The sequence below is a fragment of the Myotis davidii genome, unplaced genomic scaffold (assembly GCF_000327345.1).
Source record: "Myotis davidii unplaced genomic scaffold, ASM32734v1 scaffold193, whole genome shotgun sequence".
In the NCBI taxonomy this organism is placed as follows: Eukaryota; Metazoa; Chordata; class Mammalia; order Chiroptera; family Vespertilionidae; genus Myotis; species Myotis davidii.
Genome location: NW_006284616.1, coordinates 153,737 through 166,233, shown reverse-complemented (window position 1 = coordinate 166,233; position 12,497 = coordinate 153,737). Strand labels below are relative to the sequence as shown.

General features: G+C 39.6%; 1 protein-coding gene across 1 annotated transcript in view; it reads left to right on the top strand.

The window, feature by feature from the left end:
- SACS (sacsin molecular chaperone) overlaps positions 1-12,497 on the top strand; it is a 58,996-nt gene that overhangs the window by 28,079 nt on the left and 18,420 nt on the right. Inside the window, 2 exon segments of the mRNA XM_015572421.1 lie at positions 1,871-3,356; positions 4,163-4,254. Coding sequence (XP_015427907.1) covers positions 1,871-3,356; positions 4,163-4,254 — 1,578 coding nt within the window.

Sequence of the window (12,497 nt, the reverse complement as noted above, 5' to 3'; positions counted from 1 at the left end):
TCCTGGGCCAGAGGTAGCAATCGGAGGGGTCTGGGGGTCCCCTGCCCAGGCCTGACGCCTGGGCCAGAGGCATCAGGCCTGGGCTGGGGGCAGAACCAGCAATTGGAGGGGTCTGGGGGTCCCCTGCCCAGGCCTGACGATTGGAGGGTGATGGGGGTCAACACCTGAGGGCTCCCAGTATGTGAGAGGGGGCAGGCTGGGCTGTGGGACACTCCCCCTCACCCCCTAGATCCAGTGCACGAATTTCGTGCACTGGGCCCCTAGTAATTTTAATAATAGGAGTGTGTACACAGTCTATGGACGAGAGTGTCACAGACCCCACTTTTGACCGATTTAAATCGCAGCTAGGTTTGTGGATGTAACATTTCTGGCTTTAAATACATGAGAGCTTAGGAGTTGGTGGTTGTGACAACTGAGCCTTGCAGTTGATGACAATATTAAAGGTGGACTTCATTGGAGTTGCATCATGCATGAAGGTTAGGTGCTGTAGTCAGCATGGGAGTCAAAACATCCAGATTTCCCTTGGGAAGTCCTTAAAGGCACCATGTTGAAGGATTTCTCACGATACAGCAGTTCTGACATGTCTAATTTTTCTGCCAGGGTTAAATATCACTTTGCCTTTGGTTAAAGAACAGGTGAAGCAATTTATATCAATTTAGCGGTCATGCTATACAAAAAATGTGTCTGGAGTGTAGATATCAAATGACTCTTTACACATTTTAATTGTTCTTTAATAAGTGTTGGGAAACAGCCTAAGTGCCCATTAGTAGATGAATGGATTAGAAAACTGTGGTACATCTACACGATGGAATACTATGCTGCTCTAAAAAGGAAGGAACTCTTACCATTTGCAACATCATGGATGGAACTGGAGAGCATTATGCTAAGTGAAATAAGCCAGTCAATGAAGGAAAAATACCACATGATCTCACTCATTCATGGATAATTGAGACCATTATAAACTTTTGAACAATAATAGATACCGAGGCAGAGCTGCCTCAAACAGAGTGTCAAACTGCAGCAGGAAGGCCGGGGAGGGTTCGGGGGCAGGAGGGAGGGGGGTAAGAGATAAACCAAAGGACTTGTATGCATGCATATAAGCATAACCAATGGACATAAGACACTGGGGGAGAGGGGAGGCTAGGGGACTGTCTTGGCGGGGGAAAAAATGGACACATATGTAATACCCTTTGTAATAAATAATAAAATTAAAAAATAAAAAAAAATAAAAAATAAGTGTTGGGAGATATATCTTGGGTTTTCATAATAATCATGTATAATCTTTATGCTGGTACTTATTGAGTCGAGAGAGAAATCATTATGCATGTTCAAAGAATTATATTTTTGTGCTAAATTTAGTTTTTTTCTTTAGATAAATCTGTTTTGGAGTCACTTTATGGCTTATGCTTTTTCATGTGTAATATTTTTATTTTTTAATTTGAAAACTTAGTTAAATTTTATTTTACTGTTTAAAGTATTACAAATAGTAGTACATATGTCTCCTTTTTTTCCCCATTGACTTCCCCTCGGCCTCCCTTACCCCACCCCCCAACACACACATGCCCTGCCTTCCCGCTGTACTTTGAGAGTTTGTTTGATGCTTCTTTGCCTCTGTATCTATTTTTGTTCATCAGTTTATAATGTTCCTTATATTCCACAAATGAGTGAGATCATGTGGTATTTATCTTCCACTGACTGGCTTATTTCACTTAGCATAATGCTCTCCAGTTCCATCCATGCAGTTGCAAATGGTGTAATATTTTTATAGTAATTATGCATTGTAAGTGTAATTATAACTGTCCATTAAACTTCAGAGTTGATCATGACTGCTTAATTTTATTTTTTATTTTATTTTTTATTTTTTTTACAGATGTTCCTTGTATTTTTAGTGGTGACCAGATTGGGATGTTGGATCCTCATCAAACACTTTTTGGTCCGCACGAATCAGGTCAATGTTGGAATCTCAAAGATGACAGCGAAGAAATTAGTGAACTTTCAGACCAGTTTGCGCCATTTATTGGCATTTTTGGAAGCTCCAAGGAAACATTTATAAACGGCCATTTTCCAGGAACATTTTTCCGTTTTCCTCTTCGCCTACAACCTTCTCAGCTTAGTAATAACCTCTACAATAAGCAAAAGGTTCTTGAGTTGTTTGAATCTTTTAGAGCAGATGCAGACACAGTGCTGCTGTTTCTAAAAAGTGTGCAGGATGTCTCCTTACATGTCCGAGAGGCTGATGGAACAGAGAAACTAGTGTTTAAAGTGACTGCTAGTGAGAATAAGGCCCTGAAACAGGAACGGCCAAATTCTGTCAAGATTCTGGAAACTGCTATAAGTAACTATTGTAAAAAGATTCCAAGCAATAGCATAACCTGTGTAACATATCATATAAATATAGTTTTAGAAGACGAGAGTACGAAGGACACACAAAAGACATCTTGGTTGGTGTGTAACAGTGTGGGTGGGCGAGGAATGAGTAGTAAACTTGATTCTTTAGCTGATGAATTGAAATTCGTCCCAACCATTGGAATAGCTATGTCTTTATCAAATAGAGATGATAAAGAAAAAGGAGCAACATCTGATTTCTCAGGAAAAGCATTTTGTTTTCTTCCCTTGCCTCCTGGCGAGGAGAGTAAAACAGGCCTTCCAGTTCACATCAGTGGGTTCTTTGGCCTGACTGACAATCGCAGAAGCATAAAATGGAGAGAGTTGGACCAGTGGAGAGATCCAGCTGCCTTATGGAATGAATTTCTGATCATGAATGTTGTCCCTAAAGCCTATGCTACTCTGATCTTAGATTCTATAAAACGCCTGGAGTCAAAGAAGAGCTCCGACTTGCCCTTGTCAGTTGACATAATCTATAAGCTTTGGCCTGATGTGAACAAAGTCAAGATGCACTGGCAACCGGTATTAGAGCCTCTATTCAGCGAGCTGTTCCAGAATGCAGTTATTTATTCTATTAGCAATCACTGGGTCAAGTTGGAGCAGGCTTACTTCTCAGAACTTGATGAAAGTTTGGAACACACAAAGACTGTGCTCAACTACCTCCATAGCTCAGGAAAGCAGATTGTCAAGGTACCAGCGAATCTGGCTGCAGCCGTGCAGCTCACTGTCTCCAGTGAGAAACCTGTGCGGAAGGTGACACCTGCATGGGTGCGGCAGGTGCTGAGGAAGTCTGTACACCTGGGTAGTGCTGAAGAAAAGCTTCACCTCTTAGAATTCGTGCTGTCTGACCAAGCTTATAGTGAACTGCTTGGGTTGGAGCTGCTACCTTTACAAAATGGAAATTTTATTCCCTTCTCCTCATCTGTATCAGATCAAGATGTTATTTATATTACCTCAGAAGACTATCCAAGGTATAGACCACACTTTTAAAAATATGGATTTACTCTTACAGACTCTTGCCTCTGCCCACATTTACAGTCCTTTATTATGAAATTCATCAATTATCGATGTAGATTTTTATAATAAGGAAGACTTTTGCAGAAATATAATACTTTTTCAATATGAATGGATACATTTTTACATCCTAAAGTGAAAATATTCACGTTTATCAGTTAAGTTATCCGAGCCCTGGCCAGGTAGCTCAGTTGGTTAGAGCATCATCCCCATATGCCAAGGTTGTGTGTTTGATCCCTGGTCAGGGCACATGCAAGAATCAACCAATGAATGCATAAATAAGTGTAACAACAAATAGATGTTATTTTCCCCCACACCTTCCTCTCTCCCTAAAATCAAGTTTAAAAAAAGTTCTCCTAGCAATTGTTTGGGTTTTTTTGGAAATTTTAATAACAAAATACTGAAAACAATGGTTATTAAGTGCAAATAATAACTAAGATTTGTCAATGATATGAAATTTAAATGAATTAAAATACAGTTAAGTAATTCTTTATAGCTAAGGTTGTATATTGGCATTTCAGAAGATAAAATTAATTTTATTCTGAAATGTTTATAGAGTATTTCTGGATATGCATGTGGTGCATGATGCCCTCATGGTTTAAAGTGAAGGCTCATTAATATTTGATCAAGAAATATTGTTGTGTGATTTGATGTGTGTGTTCATTTATATAAAATAGTACATTTAATTGGCTTGACATTATTTAATTATTTTATTTTAGAAGTGTTAGAAGATTATAATTGCTGTGGTCCTTTCACTTTTTAGGTCGCTTTTCCCAGGCCTTGAAGGAAGATTTATTTTGGATAACTTGAAGCCTCACCTTCTAGCTGCTTTAAAGGAAGCTGCCCAAACCCGAGGTATTATAGTTTAGCTTTTTAAAAATAAACCTATTTATTAAAAAATAAAGTTTTTATAAGTTTTCTATTAAGTTGAACCAATATGAAATTGCCAATGGTTTTCTGTTTTAGTCCTATAAGTCAACAATTTCATATGGTTCAACCTAATATAATTGTTATATTTTAAGATGTTTCAATACTGGTTCTGACATCTGAAATAATCCAAAGTTGTATTTAAGATTCTCTCCTGCCTGGCTGGCGTGGCTTCATGGTTGAGCATCAGCCCATGAACCAGGAGGTCACAGTTCGATTTCTGGTCAGGGCATATGCCCAGGTTTCCCCAGTAGGGGATGTGCAGGAGGCAGCCGATCAATGATTCTCTCTCATCACTGATGTTCCTATCTCTCTCTCCCTCTCCCTTCCTCTCTGAAATTAATAAAAAATATACTTTTTTTGGAAAAAAAAAGAAACTCTCCTGTCACATTATGGGGTGTACATTGATGGAAATAATATCTTATGCCTGCATAGAACTTTACTTTCCATCCTTCCTCATTTCTTTCCTCCTTTGAGCCCTTGACCTCATACCTTGTAGTGTGTGCAGTAATGAGGACAGCTGTTGTCTCAGATTGCGCAGATGAGGAGAGAAGGTGGTTAAGTTCAGGGTCTTCAGCTCATGGGTACCTTGTCAGTCATGTTCTGTTGCCCATACCACTTTGCCTTACACAGTTTTGTGCAGTTGTGCTGGGTCATTTCAGGGAAATGCAGATAGATAAAATGAACTCAGGAAAAGGGACTCCTTGGGCTCTAGCAAAGGATGGGTACCCTTTATTAAGAATTCTTTTTAGGAAAAGATAGAATAGTTTTTTGGGGAAATTATCATGGTTTTAAGTTTGATATTATCTTGCAACTTTTGCAAGCATCCTTTCCCTTCTAAAACTATTGCCTAAACGTTTTCTAAGTTAGATATTGTCTTGAAAATTCTGGTTTTACTTCACTTGTTAAGGTTGTAAAGCATATTATTTGTGATGTGTCTTTTATAGCATATGCTATTTTCAAAGGTAATGACAGAAGGAAAAGTTGTAATGATTGTACAGCTTAATTCATTTAAATATAAACTAAAGGAATTGGAATGGGGGAGGCAAATTAAGGATGGAGTCAAAGTGAGACTAAAGGAAAATGAATATGTAAATACTATTTACCATAAGGAATCTGTAACTATAAGGTAGTGATAGTGACATTGATGGGAATTGTCATCTTCAAGTAGCTTTTTTGGGAATCTGAATATGCATTCCTATAACCCTGCCATTGTTAGCTCCAAAGTTTTACCAATTGTTATTTTTCAAATTCGTTACTATATTCTGGTATAAAAACGTTACATTGAAATATAATATGAATACAAAAAGGTATGCATATTATAAATGTAAGCTTAATGAAATTTTGCAAACTGAAAACACCTAGACAAAAAAACAAACAAGATCGCCAACACCCAGAAACTCCTTCCATGCCTTTTTCAGTCCTGCTTACTCAGGGGTAACTATGATCCTGACTTTTAATAGCACTGACTAAATTCAGTTAGTTATTTGTTCTATCTATAAAAAGAATCAAACAGTATGTACTCTTTGTGTCTGCTTCTATTACTTTAATATTTGTAATGTCATCAAGGTTTTTGCATGGAGTTGTAGATCTTTTTATATTATTGCTGTGGTATTTCATTGTCCGATGTATTACCTTCTTTTGAAGAGAATATTTTCGTTAATGGCCAATAGTTTCTGAGGTGGATATGAATTTAGAAATCTGCCAAAAGTTATTCAGAACTAGTCAGGTAGAAAGGGTACAAGGCCAATAGAATAATACTGTGCTTTTACTCAAAGATTTTTAAATACGCTGTTGCACAGGGAATGGCAACAACTTGCTTTTCTAGCTTTAGGTGGATGGGGTACCTGTTGTTATGAGTTAAAATATATATACTAATTTAGGTAATTTGACATCTTTACAGAATTGAGTCTTCTCACTTTGTATGTCTTCATTTTCTCATCTAGTATGGATTCCGATTTGCTATTTTGGGATTATTTCGTTTGCAGTATATTTTGTCTCTGGCTTTTGGTTAATGTTCTTTGGACTATTACACTAGATGGGATGTCTTCACTGTTTTGTTTGTTATCCATAATGTGTGACTTGGTTCTCCCAGGAATTGTCTTCATGTTCACTTTTTTTAAACCTTGATTTAAGTGTTAGGCTACCATTCTTATTGTTATTTAATAATCTTTTTCAGTATTTTTATTTGGCTATATGGGTGATGGGTAACTGTGTCCTGGGCATCTTCCTTCCTTGTTACAGTGGGGCCTTGACTTACGAGTGTCCCGACTAACGAGTTTTTCGAGATATGAGCTGTCTCTTGGCCGATTTTTGCTTTGAGTTGCGTGCTAAAATTTGGGTTACAAGCCAGCTTCAGATACCCCACCGCTAGGTGGCGCAGTGAACGTCACAGTGAACACCACAACATCAGCCCAGCATCACCTGTCTCACTCGTTCACTTTAAGATTTGACATACGAGTAATTTGAGTTACAAGCTCCGTCACGGAACAAATTAAACTTGTAAGTCAAGACCCCACTGTATTTTTATATCATTAGTTCAAAAAAAAATTAAATTTTGTTTCAGACAAAAATTACTTTATTGCCATGAACAATTTTAATATTTGTGAGCACTATAATATAGGGGCTGATGGGGACCCCCAAAATGGCCCTGGCTTTTTCTTTTTTGAGATCTGAGTTAATAAAGATACACAGAAAGGGGTCCAGCAGATAGATGCAAAAATCACCTGTTCTGTGTTACTGATAATTCCGGTGTTGGAGATCATGACTCACGTCAGACAGTGGACTTCTGTAATTCATCTCCAGAATTAAACTGGTAAGCACAGCCATCTAGTCTCAGGCAGCACTGGAATACCACAGGCTTTTTTACGGAGGAGCTGCCCTCAAACTTTTTAAACAGGGGGCCAGTTCACTGTCCCTCAGGCCGTTGGAGGGTCAGACTATAGTTTAAAAAAAAACTATGAACAAATTCCTATGCACACTGCACATATCTTATTTTGAAGTAAAAAAACAAAATGGGAACAAATACAATATTTGTATTTGCATGTGGCCCGTGGGCCGTAGTTTGAGGACCCCTGCTCTAGAGACTTCTGAGCAGGCACAGATTCTATATACCTGTCATGCCACTTGCTGGAGTGGTGCAGAAGGAGGGATTAGTAAATGTGGGAGAGGGAAGCTAAGAGTATTATATTTATGGAGCTCCCTTCATATGGTAGGAAACATCACAAATATTTTTTGCTGTAATGATTATGCAGTTATTTTGTTGACACAAAGCACTGTGGACTTCTCTTTACTGATTATCAGTAAAAACTAGCCAGTTTTGAAAGTAGTGCTGCATAAAATTAAGACCTGTTTTTTCCTCTGCAATAGGTACTTCTCTAATTCTATAGCTCAAAAAAAAATCAGCCTCATTATTTGATAGTTTTACCTTTTACTTGTATCACATTTAAAATCGTAAGCTAAATATTAAGTTATTGCTGGTATTTTTACCCAAACTCTACTGCTTCTTTCCCTTTAGCAATTAAGTAAGCATGTTTCAGTCTTTCTCATTTTGGGGAAAACAAAACAAACCTTGACTTTGATTTCCTTTCTTACATTCTGTCATAGTCCAGCTTCTAGAACAGTGGTTCTCAACCTTGGCTGCACATTAGAATCACCTGGGAATCTTTTTAAAATCCTGATTTCTGGGCCTCATCCTCCAGAAATTCTGTTTCTTTGTTACTAATGTTGTGGCTCCACTCCATAACAAAGAAACAGAATTTCCAGAGGATGGGACCCAGAAAACAGGATTTTAAAAAGATTCCCAGGTGATTCTAATGTGAAGCCAAGGTTGAGATCCACTGCTCTAGAAGGAGTAGTGTATGCTTATAGTCTATGTCAGTGATGGCAAACCTATAACACGCGTGTCAGAGGTGACATGCGAACTCATTTTTTTGGTTGATTTTTCTTTGTTAAATGGCATTTAAATATATAAAATAAATATCAGAAATACAAGTCTTTGTTTTACTATGGTTGCAAATATCATCAAATTTCTGTATGTGACATGGCACTAGAGTTAATTTTGGGTTTTTCAAAATGCTGACACGCCGAGCTCAAAAGGTTCGCCATCACTGGTCTATGTAGTAGTCTCCTTTATCCATGGTTTTGCTTCCCACGGTTTCAGTTGCCTATGGTTCAGTAGCCACCTCAGTTATCAGATAGTAGATTATCACAGTGCTGTATTCAAGTAACCCTTATTCTGCTTTATAATGGCCCAAAGCACAAGAGTAGTGATGGTGTCAAGTCAGGTATGCCAAAGAGAGGGCATAAAATGCTTCTTTTAAGTGAAAAGGGCATGTACGCATAGGAAATTATATATATATAGTTCAGGACTATTCACGGTTTCAGTCCTCCACTGGGGTCTTGGAATAAATTCCTACAGATAAGGGGGACTGATGCACTTCTTCATCAGACATTATCACTACAAACAAACTTTTCTATTATCATTCCAATAAAATTGCCTGGCTGAGGTCACCAAGGAATGGTTGTTGTTTTTCATTATTACATCTAATGGGATTTTTTTTTTTTTGGTTCTTTTTTCCTGATCTCCCTGAAGCTCATCTTACTTGGTATCCTATACTTCTTTGCCTGCTTTTTAGAATTATATTATTAATTATATTCAGTTTACCCCCTAAATATGGGTTAGTTTAGAAACTCCTTGCTCAGCTCTTTTATTTTGTTCCTCACTTTCTTTGAGTATACTCACTGCCTCCCAGGCATCTACTATTATGCATGTATGATCACCTCCAGATCTTCTGTCGCCACTCCAGTCTCAGGCCAAGTAGTGTATAGGGTTATAAGCCTAGACTTTTTAGTCACAAAAATCTGGGCTCAAACTTGACGCCTCTATTGTGTTACTGAAAAATTACCCAACCTCTCTGAGGCTGCTTTGTCATCAATAACATGGTAATACATTAACATCCTTCCCTAAGAGTATATCAGACACTCAAGATTCAGTTACATAAAATACAAGATTGCTTTATTAGAAGGTTAATGAAATAAGAATAGGGTTGAGTAGAAGATAGCAGGCAATCAACTTACTTATTGAATTTTATCTAATTTTCATTATCACAACAGGGTAGGCTATTGCCAAGCTGTGTTGTAATATTTTATCCATAGTAGGCATTACTCTGGAGATCAGATGATATATGTATAATATATATAGTTTACATGATACCTGGCACATAATAAATGCTGACAAAATGGCAGTATTATCATTTTTCACTTGGAGTTCCATAAGTATATCAAAATAACATTTTCACAACTTGAGTCCTCATCCTCTCCCCAAAGCTCTTTCTTCACTTGACTGATTTTAATGAGAAAGGTAAGGTACTCATTATCCATAAAGTTACTCAAGAATGAATCCTCAATTTTGTTTCTTTGTTCTCCACAGTTTCCAGGTTCTGTTGATTAAATGTTCTGTATCGGACCCTTTCTCTTAGTGTACTGCCACTGTTATACTATAGGACCTAAATTTCTGTGGCGTTATTACTGAACCCTTCTTTAGATTCCCTCCCTCAGTGTTTGCTCTTCATCTGCTCATGTTCCTCTCCGGCGGACAGTTTTCCAGTATCATGCTAGTATGGATTGTGAGGCTTTTCATGATTGTGAATTTTCCATCTCATTGGCTGAGACTCATTTGTGTCCCTCTTCTGTTTTTCCAAGCCTTTGGAGATGGATAAACTAGTGCTCTCTTAATCTTATGAGAGCAAAGCCCTATAAGTTTTGTCACCACCACGTAGCACAGTGCCTGCTTTAAGGTGGGTGCTTGGTAATTTTTATTTTTACCCAAATGAAATTTTTTTATATCTGTATTTTTATACATACTGTTCCTTTTGCTTAGAATACTCTTTCCATTCTCCACTTTGCCTTGCTGAATTTTATTCATCTTTTAATATTCAGCTCATCTCCTCCAAAGGCTTTCTTTCACATCTCTTCCCACACTCCTGCCCCTGCCATGCAGATCTGAGGTAGATGCCTCTACTTTGCTCATGGATCCCAGTATATAGTCCATTTAATCCTTTTTGCCTCATTATAATCATATTTCTGTTGTGCTAGATTATAAAATCCTTGAGAGAAGAGGCAATCTTTTGCTTTTGTATTCACAGTGCCTGGTTGACAAGTTTGGTTGGACATGTTAATGCTTCCCATATGATGGTATTGGAGGGAGAGGAATACAAAAATGAAAAGGCAAACCTTTGGTATGGTGCCTATGGGTTAGTATTTCTTTTTCGAATAAATGTCTATTATCTAAAGAGCCTGTATTATCATCTTCATTTGAGAGATGGAGACATTAAAGCTGAAAGAGTATGTATGAAAGATTTTAATGACTCATTTGAGTTGCAGAGTTGGAATTATGATTCTGTTGTTTTTTTCTCATAGTTCCAGGTCTAGATTATTTTGGTATTAAGTCACTTGAGTAAATAGATAACTGTCAGAAATTGGGGAATAGTTAGAAGAACAGGTAAATGGGTTTCTGAGGAAATAAATAGGAAAACAGCAGTCAGGTCAGAAAAATGGTAGGAATGCAAAATAAGTTGGAGTATTTATTACATACTAGAGGCCCAGTGCACGAAATTCATCCACTTGGGGGTGGGGCGATCCCTCAGCCCAACCTGTGCCCTCTCACAGTCCGGGAACCCTCAGGGATGTCTAACTGATGGCTTAGGCCCGCTCCCCCAACCCCCATGGAGAGCGGGCCTAAGCCATCAGTTGGACATCCTTAGCGAGGCCATGGAGATAGGAGAAGCTCCCACCACCGCCGCAGCACTCGCCAGCCATGAGCCCAGATTCTGCCACCAGGGGGCAGCTCCTGCATTGAGCGTCTGTCCTCTGGTGGTCAGTGCACGTCATAGTGACCAGTCGTTCTGCCATTCGTTTGGCTCCTAACCACTCACCTGCCTGCTTGCCTGATCACTCCTAACTGCTCCCATGCCTGCCTGATCACCCCTAACCACCCCTGCCTCAGCCACCACACCCGGGACCCAGGCTTGCCTCCTCCGGCTGGCCGCAGGCACCCATGACCCTGGGTGGCTTCACCCAGGCCGGCCACAGGTACCCGGAACCCCTGATCATCCCTAACTGCTCCCCTGCCTGCCTGATCACCCCTAACTGCCTCTGCCTTGGCCCCCACACCCGGGACCCAGGCTTCCCTCTTCCAGCCGGCCACAGGCAACCAGGACCTAGGGGGGGTCCCTCAGTCTGGCCTGCCCCCTCTCACAGTCTGGGAGCCCTCAGGAGATGTCCTCTGCGGGAGGTAACCAGGCCAATCAAGGGAAGGCACTGCCCATCACCCCAGCCACTGCTGCTGCCTCTGGTGCATCACCCCTCCACTGCTGCTGCCTCTGGCCTCCCTTTGCAGGGGGCGACTGGGCAATCAGGAAGGTGCCACCCCCATCACCCTGCTGCTGCTGACACTGATGGCCTCTGCAGTAGCCTGCCCTTGACCCTCGCAGCTACTGCGGTGGTGGCCTGCCTTTGGCCCTTGCAGCCACTGAGGCTTTGTCCAGGAGGACGTCTGGAAGACATCTGGTCTAATTAGCATATTACCCTTTTATTACTATAGATGGCCTCATGCCTTGTTCCATTTCATGACCAAGACTCTTCAATAAACATTTGTTTGAATTTCTACCTTGTATCAGGCATCGTACTAGATGGAGATAATGTAAAAATGAATAAACTGAAGGATTTAGAGATGAGTGGGGACAACCCACTCATAATGGCTGACAATAATATTGCCATTTAGTATGGTTGGTTCTCCATCAAATCCTGGGAATAGAGTTGGTGCAAGAGGGGGTGGCAAGTCAGAGGACCTCACAGATGAGCTGGCACATGTTCTGTCTCAAACGTTCAGAAAAGGACTACAAACATCATGTCTGGAGGGATAGCATATTCACGGTGTCCAATTTTACACAACTTTGTGATGATTTATAGTGTTCATTACAGAGATAATGGAATCTTACATATGTATGTAGAAATCTCTAGAAAAAGTTGCAATTTTAGGTGCCAGCCTCAGCTGTATGGATTAGCAGTATTCCAAAGATTTTTGTTGCCAGATTTGTGCCATTAGGATGTTCTAGGTCACTACTTTTACAGCTGCTTTTCAGACGACAGGGTCATTTTTTAAATATATA